General features: G+C 41.1%; 1 protein-coding gene across 5 annotated transcripts in view; it reads right to left on the bottom strand.

The window, feature by feature from the left end:
• Positions 1-23,302, bottom strand: part of pde1cb (phosphodiesterase 1C, calmodulin-dependent b) — a 95,782-nt gene that overhangs the window by 33,595 nt on the left and 38,885 nt on the right. For 2 of the 5 annotated variants that reach the window (XM_079876342.1, XM_079876343.1), the window contains exon 2: positions 21,915-21,941. The exons of 2 other annotated variants lie outside the window; for them this stretch is intronic. In XM_079876342.1, coding sequence (XP_079732468.1) covers positions 21,915-21,941 — 27 coding nt within the window. The remainder of the gene's footprint in view (positions 1-21,914; positions 21,942-23,302) is intronic. One more of the 5 variants, XM_079876344.1, reaches the window with a different exon arrangement.

The raw sequence follows: 23,302 nt of genomic DNA, 5'->3' as shown, positions 1-23,302 counted from the left end.
CTGCGTAACGCGAGAATGAACCTCATTGGTTCTTGCTGAAGCTCAAACGTGCTGCGTAACGCGAGAATGAACCTCATTGGTTCTTGCAGAAGCTCAAACGTGCTGCGTAACGCGAGAATGAACCTCATTGGTTCTTGCTGAAGCTCAAACGTGCTGCGTAACGCGAGAATGAACTTCATTGGTTCTTGCTGAAGCTCAAACGTGCTGCGTAACGCGAGAATGAACCTCATTGGTTCTTGCAGAAGCTCAAACGTGATGCGTAACACGAGAATGAACCTCATTGGTTCTTGCTGAAGCTCAAACGTGATGCGTAACGCGAGAATGAACCTCATTGGTTCTTGCTGAAGCTCAAACGTGATGCGTAACGCGAGAATGAACCTCATTGGTTCTTGCTGAAGCTCAAACGTGATGCGTAACGCGAGAATGAACCTCATTGGTTCTTGCTGAAGCTCAAACGTGATGCGTAACATGAGAATGAACCTCATTGGTTCTTGCTGAAGCTCAAACGTGATGCGTAACACGAGAATGAACCTCATTGGTTCTTGCTGAAGCTCAAACGTGATGCGTAACGCGAGAATGAACCTCATTGGTTCTTGCTGAAGCTCAAACGTGATGCGTAACGCGAGAATGAACCTCATTGGTTCTTGCTGAAGCTCAAACGTGATGCGTAACGCGAGAATGAACCTCATTGGTTCTTGCTGAAGCTCAAACGTGATGCGTAACATGAGAATGAACCTCATTGGTTCTTGCTGAAGCTCAAACGTGATGCGTAACGCGAGAATGAACCTCATTGGTTCTTGCTGAAGCTCAAACGTGATGCGTAACGCGAGAATGAACCTCATTGGTTCTTGCTGAAGCTCAAACGTGATGCGTAACGCGAGAATGAACCTCATTGGTTCTTGCTGAAGCTCAAACGTGATGCGTAACATGAGAATGAACCTCATTGGTTCTTGCTGAAGCTCAAACGTGATGCGTAACGCGAGAATGAACCTCATTGGTTCTTGCTGAAGCTCAAACGTGCTGCGTAACACGAGAATGAACCTCATTGGTTCTTGCAGAAGCTCAAACGTGCTGCGTAACATGAGAATGAACCTCATTGGTTCTTGCTGAAGCTCAAACGTGATGCGTAACATGAGAATGAACCTCATTGGTTCTTGCTGAAGCTCAAACGTGATGCGTAACGCGAGAATGAACTTCATTGGTTCTTGCTGAAGCTCAAACGTGCTGCGTAACGCGAGAATGAACCTCATTGGTTCTTGCTGAAGCTCAAACGTGCTGCGTAACGCGAGAATGAACCTCATTGGTTCTTGCTGAAGCTCAAACGTGATGCGTAACGCGAGAATGAACCTCATTGGTTCTTGCTGAAGCTCAAACGTGCTGCGTAACGCGAGAATGAACCTCATTGGTTCTTGCTGAAGCTCAAACGTGCTGCGTAACATGAGAATGAACCTCATTGGTTCTTGCTGAAGCTCAAACGTGCTGCGTAACGCGAGAATGAACCTCATTGGTTCTCGCACGTCAAGCGAACATGCTTGAGCTTCTGTTTACCACAACTGATCTGTGAGTTGATGAATAAGTAACACTTGCCTGATGGCTAATGCTACCGCTAACCCGGACGTCGAGGTCACTTCCGTGATTTTGGAAAAGCCTGTAAAAGTCCTGGGAGAAAGCGATGCATTTTTTATTATTTTTTCTGAAGTGTTGACAACTTAGTGTTAACTAATAATTGTTACAAACTGGTACTACCAACAAAATATTAGTGCATTCCTAGAACTGGGCGTCGTTACACTACATCCTTATGCATCGCTTTCTGCCAGGACTTTTACAGGCTTTTCCCAAATCACGGAAGTGACCTCGACGTCCGGGTTAGCGATAGCATTAGCCATCAGGCAAGTGTTATTTAAATAAACTCCTGATGTACTTACAAACGTTCCAATGCCTCATTTTATGAGTACATAACCTATTTGTACTACTGTAGAAGTTTGGTACCATTCTGGGCATTATTAGTGGGGTAATTTACAAGATACAACCCTGGATCCATTAGCGCCTGCACTAAGCCATTCGGCTGATATCTCTAAATAAGCTCTAGCTTATATAATAATGTTCGACCAGGGGAAAAAAGGCTTCTGGGGGGTGTTTGGCTCGAGGTCATGGTGCAAAGGACCCTAGGTTTAAATTACTCCGAACCATCCCTTTAAGCCAGGGATAGGCAACTTCGGTCCTGGAGGGCCACTGTCCTACAGAGTTTAGCTTCAACCCTAATCAAACACACCTGAACAAGCTAATCAAGTGTCACGGTTCATGAATCGGCTGTCTCTCACTGATGTGTCTGCGTGAGTGTAATTGTGTGGGTGTGGTTACTCGTTGTGTTAATTAGTGTCACCAGCTGTCATCAATCCCAGGTTCCTTTATATGCCCAGTAACTTCACTCTCATGTTGTCAGATCGTTGTGGTTGTTTCCCGGTGTGTGTCCTGTGCTCGTGCCTCGTCTACAAGGTTCCTCGTCTGGATTTCGTCAGTTCTTCGTGTCGTCTGGATTTCGTCAGTTCCTCGTGTCGTCTGGATGTTCCACGGTTCCTGGGTTTCACTCGAGCACGCTTACCACTGCACCACCACCGGATCGCCATCTCGTCCCTGCTTCAACAGCCACCTGAGTGTTTGTCCCCGACCTGTGTGTTTACATCTTACCACCAACAATAAACTGAGTTTTACTTGCATCTTGCATCCTCCTATTATTTCCTCACAGAACGATCTGACCAATCATGGACGCAGCAAGCACAACTCAACTCAACGATTTCATCGCTCAATGCATCACACGTATGGACCAACAAGAGGAGAACGTCTCGGGCACAGGTCGTGCGGTACAAGCACTCATGAAGCAGGTGTCCGAGCTCTCCCAACAGGTACAACAGCTACGGATTCCCACTGCGCCCCCCACACCGCCCGTTCCCCCACCACCAGCGCCCGCAGCAGCGGAAGGACCGGAGCCACGCCTACCTACACCTGAGGGGTATTCCGGTGAGCCTGAATATTGCAGAGCATTCCTCACGAGATGTTCCATGCATTTTGCCTTGCAGCCACGCACTTTCCAGAGTGAACATGCAAGGGTGGCATTTGTATTGACCCTGCTGTCAGGGAAAGCAGCGCTTTGGGGAACGGCGGTGTGGGAGAACGGAAACAACTGCTGCACCTCGTTCCAGGCACTCTCCGAGGAGATGAGGAGAGTGTTCGATCGTGCAGTGGCGGGTAAGGAGGCGGCCAGATTACTCGCCGAACTGCGACAGGGGGAAGGCTCGGTGGCGGACTATTCCATTCAGTTCCGCACCCTGGCCGCAGAGTGCCGTTGGAACGAGGAGGCGCAGTGGGATATGTTCCTGCATGGGCTGGCTGACCGCGTTCAAAAGGAGATATATACTTTGGACTTACCTGAGTCATTGAACGGACTGGTGGATCTTGCTCTGAGAGTGGACGCTCGACTGAATCGTGTGACCAGATTGACGCATCCCAGCCGTCCACAGCCCGACACGGGGGACCACCAGCCCGGTGGTGTGAGCGCGGTCAGCCCCGCATTCGACCACGAGCCCATGCAGGTGGGGAGAGCTCGGCTTTCCCGGGAGGAGAGGGAAAGGCGGAGATCCCAAGGACTCTGCCTATACTGTGGCCGGGCGGGCCATTTCATCCACTCCTGCCCGGCAAAAGAAGCAAGCCCGGTAGTAAGTATGAGGCTACTATCGGGTGGGATCTCCGCCGAAAAGACCTCATCACCATCATCGACCCTCCTCCCGGTAAGACTGAGATGGCGAACGTCGACGCACTGCACCAATGCACTACTGGATTCGGGAGCGGAGGGTAATTTCATGGACTCCAAACTTGCACTTAAACTTCAGATTCCCGTCACTCCCCTCCCGCACCAGATTATCGTCAACGCACTCAATGGACAGGAACTTCCCCGGATTACGCATTCTACTGAAAACATCACCCTCATCACTTCTGGCAATCACACAGAACTCATCTCATTTTTACTCATGGACTCACCACTTGCACCAGTGGTTTTGGGACACCCGTGGCTTTCAAGACACAACCCCCGTGTCGACTGGTGCACTAATACTGTTTCCACATGGAGTAACCACTGTCATGAGTCCTGTTTAGTGTCTGCCTGTCCCTCTGTGTCTGGTTCTGTGTTTCAGGGTGAGGCAGCGGATTTGTCTAACGTGCCCGCGGAGTACCTCGACCTGAAGGAAGTGTTCAGTAAGTCTCGTGCTGCTTCTCTCCCTCCGCATCGTTCCTATGACTGTGCGATAGATCTACTGCCAGGTAAATCTCCGCCTAAGGGCAAACTTTACTCTCTTTCTGTTCCCGAGAGGGAGGCCATGGAGAAATATATTTCTGATTCTCTAGCCTCTGGATTCATCCAGCCTTCCTCTTCTCCTGCGGGGGCGGGGTTCTTTTTCGTTGGGAAGAAGGATGGTTCTCTGCGACCTTGCATTGATTACCGAGAGCTGAACAACATCACGGTAAAGAATTCTTATCCTTTGCCGTTGATGTCTTCAGCTTTCGAGAGGTTGCAGGGAGCATCCATTTTCACGAAACTGGACTTACGCAATGCATATCATTTGGTTCGCATCAGGAAGGGGGATGAATGGAAAACCGCTTTTAATACCCCCAGGGGGCACTTTGAATATTTGGTTATGCCTTTCGGGCTTTCCAACAGCCCAGCGGTTTTCCAGGCACTCGTGAATGACGTGTTGAGAGACATGGTAGATCAGTTCATATATGTTTACCTGGATGACATATTGATTTTTTCTTCGTCTCTCCAGGAACACGTTCAACACGTCAGACGAGTGCTCCAGAGACTGTTAGAGAATGGGCTTTTTGTCAAGGCGGAGAAATGCGCGTTTCATGCACAGTCTGTTCCCTTCCTAGGGTACATCATCTCTTCTGAGGGAGTGCGCATGGATCCTGACAAGGTTAAGGCTGTGGTTGATTGGCCAAGTCCAGATTCCCGTAAGGCCCTACAGCGGTTTCTGGGGTTCGCCAATTTTTACCGGCGTTTCATTCGCAATTTCAGCCAACTAGTCGCACCTCTGACTGCCTTGAGCTCCCCCCGAACGACGTTCAGGTGGTCGAACACTGCCGAGGCAGTGTTCACCAACCTCAAGAGTCGCTTCGTTTCGGCTCCAATTCTTGTCACCCCTGATCCCACACGTCAGTTCGTGGTGGAGGTCGACGCGTCAGAGGTGGGAGTAGGAGCAGTGCTTTCACAACGCGCTTCCTCAGACGACAAGATGCATCCCTGCGCGTTTTTTTCTCATCGACTATCGCCTGCCGAACGTAATTATGACATTGGTAACAGAGAGTTGTTGGCGGTCAAGTTAGCGTTGGAGGAGTGGCGTCATTGGTTAGAGGGTTCGGGGGTACCCTTTATCGTTTGGACCGATCACAAGAATCTTGAATACATCAGATCTGCTAAAAGACTCAACTCCAGGCAAGCTCGGTGGGCTCTTTTTTTCGGACGTTTTGATTTTGTTCTCTCGTACCGCCCGGGTTCCAAGAACATCAAACCCGACTCTTTATCTCGTATTTTTGATCCATCCGAACGCCCGGTGACTCCCGAGTGTATTTTACCTGAGAAGGTTGTCATCTCCACTCTGGTATGGGAGGTCGAATCGAGGGTCAAGACAGCCCTAGAAGGGGTAACGCCTCCGCCTGGTTGCCCACCGAGTCGTTTGTTTGTTCCGGAGGGGTTACGGTCCGACGTTATTCGATGGGGTCATTGCTCCAACGTGGCGTGTCATCCAGGAGTGACTCGCACGAGTTTTCTAGTTAAGCAACGATTCTGGTGGCCATTAATGGCTCGCGACATTCACGATTTTGTTTTGGCTTGCTCAGTCTGTGCCACTGGTAAGACATCTAACCAACCCCCAGACGGGTTACTTCGACCGCTGCCTGTCCCTTCGAGACCCTGGTCCCATATCGCTCTAGATTTTGTCACCGCCCTCCCGCCCTCCAAAGGCATGACGGTTGTTTTAACCGTAGTGGACCGGTTCTCGAAGGCGGCACATTTCATCCCCTTGCCCAAATTACCTTCAGCCAAGGAGACAGCGGTCACAGTCATAGATCACGTCTTTCGGTTACATGGCCTCCCGATGGACGTGGTCTCTGACAGAGGTTCCCAATTCGTATCCAAATTTTGGCGAGAATTTTGTAAGTTACTGGGGGCCACGGTCAGTCTGTCCTCGGGCTATCATCCACAGAGCAATGGTCAGTCTGAACGAGCCAACCAGGACCTCGAGAGAATGTTGCGATGTTTGGTTGCCAAGAATCCGTCGTCCTGGAGCCAACAGCTTTCTATGGTGGAGTACGCCCACAATTCATTACCAGTGTCATCCACGGGCCTTTCGCCATTTAAGTGTAGTTTAGGTTACCAGCCACCAATTTTTCCGAGTCTGGAATCCGAGGTCGCGGTCCCCTCCGCTCACGCATTCGTCCAGAGGTGCCGCCGTACTTGGACTAGAGCCCGTGAGACTCTACTCCAAGCGGGGGGGCGCATGAAGGCCAAGGCCGATCGCCACCGGTCAAAGCCTCCCGTCTACGTCGTGGGTCAAAAAGTGTGGCTTTCTACCAAGAATATTCCGCTCCGCTCCGTGTCTAACAAGTTAGCTCCCAAATTCATTGGCCCGTTTCCTGTCACCAAGATTATTAGTCCGGTGACAGTCCGACTCAAACTCCCTCCTGCGTACAGGAGAATTCACCCCGCCTTCCATGTGTCTAAAGTCAAGCCCGTGTTTTATTCTCACTTTAATCCGCCTGCCCCGGTTCCCCCCCCGCCGCGACTCGTAGATGGGGAACCTACGTATTTGGTACACCGTATTCTGGACTCGAGACGGAGGGGACGCGGATTTCAGTACTTGGTGGACTGGGAGGGTTACGGTCCGGAGGAGAGAAGTTGGGTACCTGCTAGAGACATTCTGGATCACTCCCTTATCGATGATTACAATCGACAGGTAAGGTTGTCTGGGAACGCCAGGAGGCGTTCCTAGGGAGGGGGGTACTGTCACGGTTCATGAATCGGCTGTCTCTCACTGATGTGTCTGCGTGAGTGTAATTGTGTGGGTGTGGTTACTCGTTGTGTTAATTAGTGTCACCAGCTGTCATCAATCCCAGGTTCCTTTATATGCCCAGTAACTTCACTCTCATGTTGTCAGATCGTTGTGGTTGTTTCCCGGTGTGTGTCCTGTGCTCGTGCCTCGTCTACAAGGTTCCTCGTCTGGATTTCGTCAGTTCTTCGTGTCGTCTGGATTTCGTCAGTTCCTCGTGTCGTCTGGATGTTCCACGGTTCCTGGGTTTCACTCGAGCACGCTTACCACTGCACCACCACCGGATCGCCATCTCGTCCCTGCTTCAACAGCCACCTGAGTGTTTGTCCCCGACCTGTGTGTTTACATCTTACCACCAACAATAAACTGAGTTTTACTTGCATCTTGCATCCTCCTATTATTTCCTCACATCAAGGACCTCAGGATTACTAGAAAATTACAGGCAGGTGATTTTTTCAGGGTTGGAGCTAAACTCTGTACAGTGGCCCTCCAGGACCGAAGTTGCCCATCCCTGCTTTAAGCTCTGAAATTTTTTGAAGAAAAATGGTAAAGTGCTGTCAAATGTAGTGCCATTAAATTGGACTAAATGTCTCTCTCTGAAAGTATAAAGACTTTTTAAAATTTAAAGGTTTATGAGTGACTCAAGAAGAGCTCATAAACACATTAATGAAACAGCAGGCTAATTCACTTTTTCTCTCTCAGTGGCAGCCAATCAGTGCGTTCTGGGTCAAACTGGGCAGGAAATCAATTAATGACGAACGATCTGAAATAATGATGGAACACTGTGTTGCCGGGGTCTGGAGAAATGTCAGCGCATTGTTTTACTGTGTAATTAGACAGTTAATGAGAGCCTTAATGAACAACATGCTCTCCATCTCCATGGGTAAAAGTATTGAAGAACCAAGAAGGACAGAAAGACTGACAAACCGTGGGGTAAATACTTCTGTTTCATAATCAGTAAAAAAAAAAAAAAAAAAAAGTGCCTTGTCGCTACAGATCATCATTTTTGGCCAAATGCGCTGCAATTAGAAGAAGAAGAGTTGTGATGTAGCGGCTGGTTTTAAATGAATTTTCTGATTAGCTTTGTTTGTACTCTAATAACTAAAACAGAGTTTTTCAAAAAGAGCATTACATTAGCATCTTAATGGCCGTCTCACTGTCTGAGGCCCAGCTAACAGGGAATGTTCCCAGAATTTTCACTAACGTTCTTTAAAATATATGTAAATGTTAGTTTAAAAGGTTTAAAAGACCAGCTCTCTTAAAATAATGTTTATGTAACGTTCTTATAATGTTATTAATAGTTAATATACGTTCTCGTAATGTTGAGAGAAAATGTTTTTAGAATAACATCCTCTATAACATACCTGTAATGTTATTTTTATTTGCTGAATGTTCTCATAATGTTATCATAAAATGCTCTGAGAAGAACGTTCATGGAACATCCTTACAATGTAATTTGTAATCAATGAATGTTCTCGCAATAGAGAGAAAACCTTGTGAGAACAACTTTAATAGAAAATCCTTTTACCTGATAACCATTCTCATAATATTGAGAGAAATCATTCTTAGAATATTATCAGAATGTCATTATGATGTTATAAACATTTGCTAAATGTTTTTGGAATTGGAAATGGGAAATTCTTGTGAGAAAAATTAATGAAACGTCCAAAAATAGTGCTTTTCACAATACACATTGTTTCAAAGCAGCTTTACAGAAAGCTATGATGTTATAATGTTTAAAATATGTTAAAATCTTCATGCCTTATAGTCAGATTTAGCAGATTCCCAGCTCAGGGAACGTTCTCAAAACTTCTGGCAAGGATCTCTTAAAGTTATGAACAAGCTTTCTTCCAGTAACGTTGACAAAATGTTCGATCAAAGTTATCTGGCAATTAAAAAGTTCTCAAAACGCTAGCACAAAAATGTTATTTAGATTTCCCAGGGTAATGTTTGGAGGATTTTTGAATAACCCAGAAAAAACGTTCTTAAAACATTTTAAAACATTGACATTCTGAACGTTGAGAAAAGGTTCAGAAATAACGTTGTTTTTTTATCACATTTTTAAAATGATCAAATGAAATGTTCCTTTAACTTTCACATAAACCAAGACAAAAACAGTCTTAATACATATAAAAAAACTGGACGTTTTGAACATTTAAAAAACATTCAGAAATAACGCTTTCTTAACTTAATGGAAATGTTAGCAAAACATTCTAAGAACATTTTTGTAGTAGCTATCTAGAAACATACTGTAAGTGACTGATTTAAAGCGCTCTATGGAGGAAGCAAAATGCATAGCACAAAAAAAGTTAAAAAAAAAGTGGAAACTGCTTATTTTAATTACATAACGGTTTCAAAACTGCTCAGGATTAAATTAAATATTTATAATCAACATTTGTCACTTTGTCTCTGACATGCCTACAACAAATATATAAGCACAGTCCCTTCTTCTAAAACACACAGGCATAAAATGAAAGGAAATAGAATGTATTAGGGCATCTGCACACAATCCATATCCAGTCTTCCTCTCTTGAGTACCTGCACAAATTGGAAGTAAATGACACAAGCACATCATATAAACAAACACTGTAGGAAATCAGCAGACGCTGATAGGTTGTGGTGACGTGTGCATTAAAAGAAAAACAGAGGAGTAATCTGGATTAAATAGACGAGGACAGTTACTGAGAGATCCAGATGGCACACAGGGAAGGAAAGATGGCAGAATACTTAAGTGTCACTTCAATATATCTTGCTAACAGTCACGATCTTTACCTATTGGGGTAAAAAAATATTCACAAAAGAACCCACTGAAGTAAACGTCACATGACTGTATTATTACTGTCACATTACTATATTAATCAAAATAGATTAAATATAGATTTGCCATATAGATTAAAAAAAATTCACATTAAAAAATTAAAAACATTTTTTTTTAAAGGGTAATGCATTAACCAGATGGGTAATAATATGTTAACCAGTGCTATTTACTGTAAATAGTAAAGAAATGACAATAATATTAATATAGTAGTAACTCGGTTAAATGCATGGCATGGCTACTCACAGCTACTAAGGTTAAATTTAAAGCAGTCAAAATATAACACTTACTTAAAAAATATTTAATATTTTATTTGTTTACCTGCATGTTATGTGACCATGGATCAACATCAGAGAACCATGAACATGAAAATGCATTCTTAAATGACTGAAATTAACATAAAGTCTCTGGGTTCTTATAAATATTTTAAAAAGGGAATGGCTGACAAAAAAGTTTGGAAATCCCTGATATAGAATAAAATAACTTTTTCTAAAAGTCTAGAGTTTATCTCATTTAATTATATTTCTCAAAAGTACTATTCATGTCCCTGTGTACAAATTTAATTAGCAAAAAACCAAATGAGCAAAAAAGTGCATCTTTGAATAAAAGACCCATTAAGTGAAAGCAAAAATAATTTCCTTTGGATTCTGCTACAAACTGAGTTACACAAATGTGAAGAGGTTTAGAGTTGTACTGCAAAGTATGAAATACATCATCAATTGATTTTACGCATATGTAATTTGCAGTTACAAAACCCACTTGGATTTATGCTAATCCATAACTGCACTGTGACTAAATACACTTTCATTTAGCTTGAGGAAAGATGCAGACCAGCACTCAGGGTATAAAGATTTCTGTCCTTATTTTCAGAACAAAAGGTCAGTTAGTCACACTGTCGCCCGCTGTAATTCAATAAAAGCAACCCAATTTCTGAAAGGTCACTTAATCTACATATTATTCCATCAGATAAAAACATCACAGGTTTCTTTGGCAGACTGACCTGGCACACACACACACACACAACCATCAGCTAGCTATCAGGTTATGGACACAATGGCTCTGTTCCAAAACCTAGTGAGCTGCTTATACACCAAAATAAAAAGGTTCTTTATTGGCATCAATAGTTCCATGAATAACCTTTAACATCTTTCCAATGCATATAATAATAAAGGTTTCTTTATAGTGGAAAAAGGTTATTTAGATTTCTAAAATGCTCTTCACACTAAGAAAAAAAATCTTCCACTTGAAAGAAACTTCTTCTATTGCACCACTGCGAAAACCCCCTTTTTGTCGGCAGCATATTAAGGATGTCCTGTTGAATTTAAAGACATGCATTTATGCATATTATCATTATATTGTAATCATTGCGAGCACAAGTTATAATTGCTGCCTAACACGTTCAATGTGTCCACTGAATACATGATGTTAACTAAGCACTGAACTAAATGAAACGGGACATATTATTTGCCTATCCCTGGAACTATTACCAAAGATGACCATGTCGTGACGCCGTCCCACGGGAAGCGGAAGCAAGACAAATGGCGGCGTACATTCATAGAAGACTTGCGTTGTGTGCAGTCAACCAACCAATGGACGAAGCCGAAACGGTTTGAATCGAGCCTGTTGAAGATGCTCTGCACGGTGCAGGCGGATCTACAGTAAGTCTAAGCACATAACACTTAAATCACAGTTGTACATTACTGCCATTGTAACCGTTCCTACTCGACCCGCTCCGAGTGGGATTGGAACCGATTATGAAACTTTGCCCTTAGCCAAAACTATTTGTTCTGGAACAAATAATAGATTCATGAGACCAAAGATTGCCCATTAGAGATACCAAAAACCAATTATATTTCATGTTTACTTTAAACATGTTATGTTTAAAGAGACATCAGAAGGATTCCAGAAGAACTGGCCAAGATAAGGCTGTTCTTGGCGAGGTACATGTACGCTGATCAGCCGCTAACATCTCCGAAAAGAAGCACATTTTTAAATACTGTAGGTGCTATCTCAATAAATAAACCGTAAATTTGAACTTTAAACAACTACATTCTTGCCTAAAAAAAACTACATTCCATGACACAACAACAGTAGTATTTGTAAAATGATGGTGGTTTTGCTCGTATGCAATTGCACTCGCTGTGAGAAATGCTTCGAAGCGGAGCGATACAAATGGTGAAAAACACATGGCTGGAAAGATAAGAGCCATAATAAAAGATAATTATGTTTATTGCAATAGTATTGCTTGCTTTTCCATTTCCCTTTATCTTATAAAGATCTAGTTTTCTGGAGGAGTTTCTGATTTCCATTGTTCACCTCACAGTCACACCTCTGTGTCACACAGATAAAATCTCTATTGTAGCTGCATGACAGGCCGCTGACTCTGTCAAGGACAACTGACCTGTGGCCTGTAAGGTGACTCCATCTTAATGGAGATTCTGTGTTTCTGACTCAAGAGTGGAAGGACCAAATCACTCAACCGAGGCTATGAATACAGATGACAGGTGAGCGTAAAACACTTGGAAAATATCAGTATATGTTGCTTGTGTTGTTCTCCTCACATTTCACCTTCTAGTTGCTTTTCAACTTCATCAAATGTGAGTGGTGCTCGTCTGTGCCAAACACGCCACCACAGTGCTGGGGTGATGTGGGTGGTTGCCAAGGTTTTGCTATGCGGTTGTTAAGGTGGTTGTTTACTTGCCCAAGTCAAAAAGCCCACCCCCAAGTCTCTATTCTGGTCCACTCAATGCACGTCCAAGTAGAAAAGAAACAGCACACCTCTCTTCAGCATGCCGCATGATTTCAGGTCTCATTCATATCTGTAGAACAAATTTTGGGGTATGAATTACATGCCAAAATGTAATATTTAGAAATGTATGGGCGATTGAAATAGAGATGGTGATTGCCTCAGCATGCACCACTAATCACAAATTGTTGAAGATAAATAGCAAATTATGTCGGTCATATTTTCTTCAAGAGAACAAACATACTGTATCAAAGCATAAAATATTCATAAGTCAACAAGCCAAAGTAAACAATCAAGCTGTGCTGAGACCCTGCATGAAAAGATACAGACCATAAAAAAATGAAAATAACTGTATGAAATGTACTTTTGCTCTTATATTAAATTAAAGTCCACCCTTTGTGCTTACAAAAAACAAAGTTGAGTCCTCGGTTTACTTTGTATTGCCATAAAGAGCAGTTCTGCTGTGACCAGACTCTAGTATGCATACTATTGTCTTGAGAACAGACAAGATTAACGTTCACTTCCAATTTAATACTTTAACCATGGCTAATTGCATGAAGGTCTGTTCTGAGCATTTTAAAGATTGGTTTCTCCGTGAAACACAGGCTGTCCAGCACTGATTAATATTCCATTAACAGCTCAATTAAACCTGATTCATTAGGTGAAGAATAGCAGACCAGCACTAATGCAGAAGTCCAGCGGTGACGGTAAAATGTGGAGGACTTTAAAATGCCCTACACAGGTTACAATGTCAAAAAACCCTGCTAAAGACATGTAGTTTCAATTGTCTGTTTAAATCTTTGCTTGCTAAACACTGACCGTTTTTTTCAGTAGCCTAGATGTTTGGAAAAATAAATAGGAAATGTAATAATGACTGTTCCTCATCAATATATGGACCCTTTTCACATTTGCAGGGTTCTCAGAAGCAGAAGTCATCATAGTTGGGTAAACTTCTATAGTGGTGAAAGGGAGATGACAGCAAATATAATTTTTTAATTCTTGTTTGATCCAATACTGGCTAGCAATAGCGAGCTAGTTTTGAAAGCATAAGATCCCGCCCTCCCTTCAGAGAGTCTACAAAGCCACGCCTCCTTCAAAACACATGAACGCGTACAGCAGAGTCTGCAAAGATTAATGATAGATGGCGTTAAACAACCTCATGTCTCAAAGCACAAAACATCACAATAATAATGAACATTAACAACTTAAAGAGCTCTGACCTGTACCACCTGACTGCTGCAGATTAGTTTCAGCGTTGATAGTGTTGCCACTGAAATGCATAAATTCGAGTCACGAACCGCTTCGAGTATAAAGTCACGGGTTTCCTGTTCAAATGACAGTAGTTATCGTGAAAATCACAAAAGTTATCCTCTTGGCCTCTGTCCATCATGGCCTCCTAATGGATTTGCCAGGCGCACACCAGGAGCGGTTCACAGCCGAGGAGACCGACGTTCTCGTCAGGGCCGTAAAACACAGAGAAGTGACATTGTATGGGGATGGAGAAACACACCCAAATTAGCTTCGGTTAAACAGGCGTATAATAATTTGGCTAAATGTGTAAGCTAGATTTATGCCTATTTTTTCACATCTTCATGGACACCACAATGATTTCCCTTGTGTGGTAATATTTTTCCTAGTAATTATGTACTGCTGCATGTGTCTGTGTAGAGTAGAGAAGCAAAGTGTATGCGCGTTGTGCACACGCAACATTATGGCCAAGCATGCGCCCTTAAAATAGCATCTGAATAATGTGCCACTGAAAACACGGCACTGACTTTAGACTAGGTGTTTCCTGGTCTCTGGCGGAATTGTTTTCTGAAACTGCAAAATAGCACCAGGGAACATTTGCGCCGGAACACACCTCATCTTTTCGCTGAACCGCCCCAGGGAGCGCAAGTTCATTCCCTAATTTACCGACATGCGTCTGTGGAGGGAAAAGTCTGCTGTGCATCAAGTGCAAAATAGGAATGATACATGCGTCGGTGTACAAAGTCATAGGGCCCTTAATCACAAACACCTTTCACTGTATAAAAAAAGAATAGCAAGGACATTGTGTTCAGAATCAAGTCATGCTGGGTTAAAATGGCATGAAGGTTCGCAAATGATGACAGAATGTTCATTTTGGGCAACTACTATTCCTTTAAAAATGTTCTGCCACTAACCTCTGACACACACACACACACACACACACAAATCCGAAGACAAACACCAGCCAGGGTAAATAATTAACAGTTCTCCACAGCCGGTTCGATATCAATCCTGTTAGTTCACTCTGTCAGAAGGGCCAGCCATGCCCGAGCAGCTGATGGATTGGCAAAGCCTGGCACCACGTCGCAGGAGGGCAGAGGTAATAAAGTGGCATGAATGGTTCATTAACCTCAGGAGAGATACTCAGCAGTAAATAAAGTAATCATCTGTGTAAATCTGAGTGTTGACAGGATATGAAGTCTGCTGCAAACTTGATATGAGGGAAGAGTTCACGACTGCGCTGGCGTTTGATCTACAGTGCCAATGCTCCGCTGCAGACGATATGGAGCTTTGAAATTACAAGGAACAGCCTGGACTGCATTTTATTCTGTTTACAGAGAGGACAAATCCATTTACAACAGCCAAAACAAAATAACATGAAAGTCAATACTTTAGGGGGAAAAAAAAGTTTAGTCTTGTTCTTCTGAAATGAAAAAAAGTTCAAAATACCAAACATAATCAAACGTTCAATACTCACAACAAATTCTCTTCTCTAAAAAAACATTTAGTGAACCTAGTTTCACACTAAGTAGTGTGCAAAACTCGTCATTATAATGCCATGGGGTTGCTTACTGGTGAAACGAGCGAGCCTATACCCAATATGATATTCTGGTCCATATGTGGATCAGGTCAGCAATGTAATTCGCTGTAAAACAGCTATGCTACTCCATTAATAAAGCTTCAAAAAATTTGTTTAGAAATCTATGATGAGGTCACATGAGCATATTTACACCTGATTATCCACATTTACCCATCAATGAAACCAATTTGTGTTCAGAAACTTGCTCCTTCCAGTAACTGTGAAGACAGAAACATAATTCCTAAACACCAGAGAATTTATTTATATTATTATTATTATTATTAATATTATTATTCAAGTTTGTATCTAGATGAATTTTTATGGTGAAGTTCACCAGATGTTGTGCAGAAAACTTTGACTAAATTACAACTGGACATATTTTTAAGTTTATTCTGTTTTCATAAACTTGCTCCATCCAGTCACTGTGAAGTATGATAGAAACATTTTAAACAAGAAACAATTTTATTATTATTATTATTATTATTAGTGCAGTTGGTATCTATAGGTGAAGTTTGGAGAAGTTCACCAAATGATGTGCAGAAAAAAATATGGTAAAACTATTTTCTTTAGCATTTTGGCAAATTTTTCCAAAGGTAATAAGCTTTATAATATATCAAATTGTAAGATCAGTCTGAAGTAGCCAGAGAGAGGAAGTTAATTTTCGAGGGGGTGGACTTGCACCTGCTCCAACAAAGCAACTCAGTGCGATCATGACAATTACACAGAGCTGGCCCCAGTGGACACACGCAAATCTACTTTAAAAAAGCACCTGACAGGCCGGACAGAAACAGAGAGAGAGACAGAGAGGTGTACACATGTAGAGAAAAAATGAAAATGCGGGAGAAAGGGAAATGAGTGGGAGGAGCATCAGTGAGCAGAGGAATGTAATTAGCATGAATCTGAATAATCACCCCTCTAATTACAAGGCGCTGGTACAAAAAAGGTTCTGAAGCTGTGAAAAGAATCATAAAGGGACATTTGACCAGCAGTGGAAAGAAGTTTTGTAGCTGTTAGTTTTAAGGACATCTTAAAATTAAATATTAGCATACACATTGAAACCGACCTTTCAGGAAAAATGGACAAACAATGCTAATGCCACATCTTACCATCAAAATTACCATCAAAATCCTAGCATTAGGAGGAAATCATGGTGTTGTTCAGGGACGTAACCATTATAGACAATAATTACAAATGGCTAAATTGTCCTCACTAATATTCATAATGCACTCCATTATGCACCGCTCTATTTGTTAAGACGACATCAAGTTTCAAAAGTTACATTTTTAGCCACAACGGTCTATCATTGCTCGTCAATGTCAAATGATTGAGATGGCCAATCAAATCAAAGAAGGCAGGGCTTACTGTTCACAGAAGACGAGTGTTTTAACAGTGAAGGAGTGCAAGGTTGGTAAAATGTAAGTAGCTAAAGGTTATATTTGACAATTGTTTTACAATAGAAAAATGTAATCTAGCAATGCAAACTACTCAACTTTATTAATACATTTTAAGTAGTAGAAGTACTAGTAGTACTAGTAGTAGAAGAACTAAGTTCTTCTACTACTATTTTGCCATTTTAAATTGGAAAATATATTATAATTTACGATTCATGCAATTCATAACTGAATGTGACCAGACAAGAAACGTTTCACATTTTACATTAACAATAAGAGTGAATGTGTGCATATTTTAAAATAAAATAATATTAGCAAATAGTTCAAATTAATTTCTTCATAATGACTTAAAACTTATTTTATTCTCTTAATTCCCTTCTAATCCTATAATTATTTAACTCCTTTAAATAAAATGACCAATTGGTCCCACCAATGTTCAAGACATGGTTATGGCTTTGGCTTTGTTACGCTTTATTTTTTTTTATTTTTTTTTTTTTTTTACCAAAAAAATTTGCTTAAAAACACAAAATAACGATTTCTCTCAAAAATAATACTAGCTGGGTGCCACTTTCTAAATGAAGCATGCAATATAAGAAAATCATGTGACACAGTTGAATATTGTTTAAAACATTTACTTTTGTATTTCTGTTTCACACGCTTTTATGCAGTGTACATTACAGTATCCATCAAATCACTTCACAACAGCATTTTAATTACAGATAAATTGCATATCAATATATTTTAAGAGATATCGGCCTGTTTGTGTCAAACACACAGTCAACATTCAAGGCTCACTCTTATCATCAATGAGGATGTGGAGTGGTTTTTAAGAGCTCATGTGAAGTGTGTGTGATGGCTGGTGTCATTTACATGCAGGTGTTTCAGTACCGAATTAGACCAACGCTCTTCTCTTCACTTTCTGTGAGTGTTCGCAGCCACCACTCCAACATTCTGCACCAATTATTCCTGCATTTATTATCGTCCTGTATTTACAGCCTATATTTACTCAAAGGAGCGATCTCCAGGTGCATGAGCTCTAGACTTCTGCCACTGCAGGTCTCCCAAAATCTTTCAGAAATTTGGAAAGAACTGTAAAAGTACAGCTCAATAACTTTTGAGATTAATTGCAAATGCTGTCGAACTTTTCTGTATGATTTCTAAAAACTAGTCTGATTCACTTAACAGTTATGTCAGTCAATTCTTTGAAGAAAGAGCTTAAAGGGACAGTTCACCTAAAAATGTAACTTCTGTCAATTTATTCATCCTCATGTTGATCCTAGTCAACAAAAGCATACAGTGACCAAGCTCCAAACACACACCATAAAAACATAATCATAAAATATGTGACAAACAATGGCAATCCAAATCTTTCCCTGATTGTCATCTGAACTTTTAGCATCTCAAGTAATTACAAAGAGTATGCATATATGTGTGTGTGTGTGTGTGTGTGTGTGTGTGTGTGTGTGTGTGTGTGTGTGTGTATTTACTTGATAAAAAATACAGTAATATTGTGAAATATTATTATAATTTATAATAACTTTTTTTATTTTAATATATTTTAAACTGTAATTTATTCCTGTGATGACAAAGCTGAATATTCAGCATCATTACTCCAGTCTTCTGTGTCACATGATTCTTCAGAAATCATTCTGATATCAGGCTCCAGACTATGAGCATAATCTGAAAATGTAAGGGCACACATAGAGCTTTGAAGTGCTGGAAAAAGTTGTGTGAAGCTCTTGAAAGTCCTTAAAAGTGCTTGAATTTCACTCTCAAAAGGTTGTACGAACCCTGAAATGAATAATCTATAAAAACATTCGAATTCGGCCACAATATGGTTACAGTTAGCATTACTACATTAAATCTATGGTGAATGCTGGTGAGACTGAAAAGCCTTCAATAACTTGTTCATGCATGGCACATGCTTCTCCAGGTTTCCACGTCAGCACTGTTTGATCTGATATGGTTTATAACAGAGAATTCTGCGCTGAATTTGAATGCTTCTGCTGAACACAAAAGAAGATATTTTGAAGAATATGGGTAACCAAACAGTTGATAAGCCCCATCTAAAATAAATAATATGGAAGTCAATTAGTCCCATCAACTGTTTGGTTACCGACATTCATCAAAAAATCTTCTTTTGTGTTCAGCAGAAGAAAGAACTTCATACAGGTTTGGAACAGCTTGAGGGAGAGTAAATGATGACAGATTATTCATTTTTGGGTGAACTATCCCTTTAAGCAGACCGTCCCTTTTTATAGTTTATTGCATTGTTATAATTTTCCTTTGTGTAATTTTTCATATTTTCTCCAACAGCACAAACATACATACAGGCCTATAATAGAATGGTGCATAAAACAAATTTATAAGGAAAAAACCTGTAAAAAATAAATTTGCTCCATTGCGGATTCCAAGTAATCAAGGGCCTAGGGCGTTCCATTTAGAGACAGTGCACAGCAATGGAAGGGCAAAAAATAGTTTGGACTTAAACGCAGCTCAGTTCTGAGCCCGCGCTGCGGTGTCTGATGTGATAAACCGTCTATGCTTCACAGGTTTCATTCTGCTTTCGCTTCGTTTACCGTTTGCCGGTCATTTAACACAGAAATGGCAGCTCTCATCAGTTAGGTTAGGGTTAACTAACCCCAACTCTTAACCAGTGCAACGCTTAACAAAATGTTGTCGCACCGGCAGAAAAAAAAGGTAGCAAAATGCGACCATTTAATCGCAGTCTGGAGCCCTGAATATGCTCATTTGCTGCTCAAGAGACATTTCGTATTATCAGTGTCAGTTTGTGAAAACTGATCATTTTTTTCAGGATTTTTTAGAAAGTCAAGAAACCTGTATAGAAATTGTTTGTTACATTATAAATGCATCCTTGCTAAATAAATTAACTAAAAAAAAAAATCTTACTGAGTCCAAACTTTTGATTTGTAGTGAATTGTACAATGAGAATAACTGCTCAGTTCATTTAACATGAAAATTAAGGAAAAAGCCTTTTTTTATGTGCGTGTGTGTGTGTCCATGCACACGTGTGTTTGTAACTGTCCTGTTGCGTCTGTAATGACAGAGTCCCAGAATGCTCTGTAGCCAATTAGCCTGCCATAATTACCCAGACTCCCATTGAGCTGTCAATCAGAGAGGAGCTGCACAGGAAGTCATCCCTCCCTCTGTTAGCGGAGGAAAGTCTCTGCTGAGCCCCCCCTCCCAATTAAACCCACTCTCACACTAATATTAGACCCGACTTAACCATCTCTCTCTGTGTGTGTTTCTCTCATTCGGTCTCTTTTACGTTACGTTTCAGCATTGGCTCTCCTGACATCTTTCTCTGTTATTGTCTCTCCACCTCTTCTCACTCATAATTGCAGAGTGCTCAGCGCAGACCGAAGCATGTTTGTTTCAACAGATGTTTTCTGTGAAGAGCCACATACTGCATACAAACGCTGCACGCTCTCATCACCTTTCATTGTGGTTTGTGTTGCCATGTAATTCTGATAAGTGCACGAGGTAACTCTTACTCCATCACAAGCTTACTCCACAATCAGGGCTCAGTGTTTCTAATGGGATTTATCAGGAATTCTGATAAATCTTTTATACGAGCGGCTGCTGTTGAATCCAGCTCAAACCAACTCAAAGTCAACAGAAAGCCAAAACTGACCTCATTTACTTTATTAATACACATTTCTGGTCATACCATACACAACTCATTGCTTGTTCTTCCAAAAGCAATATATCTTTGTAATCTTGCGGGTTTTTCAAACTAGTTTCTAGCTGGTCTGTGATGTCTGCTGGTCTACTAACCTGGCTGAATTGATCTAGATAGTACTGGTGCACTCTTAAATATAAAGGGTCCAAAAGGGGGTTTTCACAGCAATGACATAAAAGAACCATTTGGTGATAGGTTCTTAAAATAAAAAAAATTTCTTAGTGCGATAAATATATTAAAAAAATCTAAAGAACCATTTTCCAAATTAACCTTTTGTGGAATGGAAAGTTTCAAAGGATGTTAAAGGAGAACTCCGGTCAATTTTAACATTGAGCTCATTTTTTTGTAAATTTGGAGTGCTGTCAGTACAGAGAACAACGACAAAAATCGGTGTTGCCTACATCGTGTTATCCTCTATTTAAAATTTGCACCCTGTTGACTTCAATGGGGCAAGTTTTAAACCTGCTTTTAGCCTCTTAACATCCTTGATGTGTCATTACAAGTGCACAGGTCATGTGAGTGATTCCTTTAGAGTTAACACGGGTGAATCTGACTGCAGTAGATGTGAAAGATATTAATAAAAGTGATGTTAATTCAGCCAGCGCACATACCTGTATTTTCTTCCTGTTTTCAGTCGAAGTCCACAGTAGTCGATTGTCGAGTTCACGCACATAGGTTTAGTTACCTATGATCACGCGCGTGAACTCGACAATGGGTTCACTCAGATTCACCCGTGTTCACTCTGAAGGAATCACTCACATGACCTGTGCACTTGTAATGACACATCAAAGATGTTAAGAGGCTATGTTATGACGTTGTCAGTAAAGATTACAGCGACGTAAAAAGGTCCGGAAAAATGACCTCTGGTAATACTAATCCCGTGCGAATAGACCTGCTGTAAACATGTACGTAAATATTTCGTCATTTCCTGTTTAAAAGTAGTTTTCCACGGTTTTTCAAGTATGGAGACGCTTGAAAAAGCATTCAGTTGCGTTCTAGACGACAGGAGGGTGACGGCGGTGTGTAAATCGAGTTACCCCTCCCCCTAGTTTTACTGATATATCTTATCCCGTGCGAATTGGCCATTAATATTACAGACGTCCTGTGGTAAAATTACATTACTCCATCTACCTTTGTAAAGCTAATCCCGTCCGAATAGGGCTTTAGTTGAATTTTCCATCAGGGAGACCATGCTTAAGGTTAATGTTACTGAATCTGGCTTATACATACAAGTACATGAAGCACAAATATTGGAAAAATGTAATTTATTGCTGAAAGTGTTTGTTGACAGAGGACAGTGATGAGTTCAGACACCTCAGATCTTCACTGTCTTACCTCTGTGATGTTTTCTTGTACTTCCTCCTGAAACAAAACAAACACCATGTTAAAAACCTGCATTTGGCTACTGTTCACAATAATATTTGAATCATTTCTGTAATAATAAACACACACGCACACACACAAACACACACAATCTACATTTTAAACCCTGCTGTTTCCCAGTTAACAGGAAACGTTCTAAGAACTTTAGCTAATGTTCTGGCAGTTTCCTCAAATCATGAACAAATGTTCTTCATGTAACGTTAATAGAATGTTCGTTCAATGTTATCCGGTCTGAGAACATTCAAAAGTAACAATGTTTGAAGAATGCTAAATTGGAATGTTACCTTAACGTAAAACATTTAAAAACTGGACGTTTTGAATGTTCAGAGAACATTTTCGGTAATAATGTTTCCTCAATGTAGCTTAATGGGAACATATTTGGAACTTAGAACATATTTTTGAGGCTAAGATCACATTTTAATAGTGGTCTAATGCATTTATAAATGTATAACTGTAACATTCTGTAAAGATGAATATTAATATTCATGAGAAAACCTCGTTATGTTATATACTTTTAAGATTACATAAAATGGTCTCCACATGCAAAACACGCCCCTTTCTGGTTTAAAAACAAATAAAATGGGAAAAATCTAATCTTTTCAGTTTTTGAGACAAGCCATTAAACCTCTTAGCCTCCATTAAGAATGCAAGCATTTATGACTTACAATACATGCTGTTTAAAGCGCCACTTCGATGTCCCTAACAGTCCATATACGTGTCTCCAAAAAGGCCATTAACAACACAAGGACGGTGAAGCAATTAGTCAGAGCACAGGAAAAATCTGAGCTGCCCAATCATTACTCATTCCTGCCATGAGCCACTATCACTGGTGCCTGAAATTGCTCCGTAAGAGAAGGAAACTCCTTCTTTTCTTTCTGAAGTCACCAAACACAATTATGAGTAGAGGCTGTATGCACACAAGAGCACATGCATTACCATATCCACGTACTGTATGCGCACACACCCATGACAGCTGTGCATGTTTGAGGCTTTCGGTGAGATTAGATGCTGATGCAGTCAGATTTACCCACTGCAGTAACCTTTAACATTCACATATATACAGCTGCTTCTACATGCCCAAAACACTGCAAAACAGCTTAACAGCCTGTGGACTGGCCTGACGTCCCGTGACGGGCAACCATCCAAACCCAGTAAAGGGTTATGTAATTTTGGCAAAAAGAGCACTTGTTGTTTTGCCCTCTGTTAAACAGAACAGCAAAAGTGCTTATTCACAAATAAAACAAATTCAATTTGTGCACATGCATATACAGGTGAAACTCGAAAAATTTGAATATCGAGCAAAAGTTCATTTATTTCAGTAATTCAACTTAAAAGGTGAA

This window comes from Squalius cephalus, assembly GCF_949319135.1.
Source record: "Squalius cephalus genome assembly, chromosome: 7".
Classification (NCBI taxonomy): domain Eukaryota; kingdom Metazoa; phylum Chordata; class Actinopteri; order Cypriniformes; family Leuciscidae; genus Squalius; species Squalius cephalus.
The sequence above is the reverse complement of the archived record's forward strand: the minus strand, read 5'-3'. Positions and strand labels throughout refer to the sequence as shown.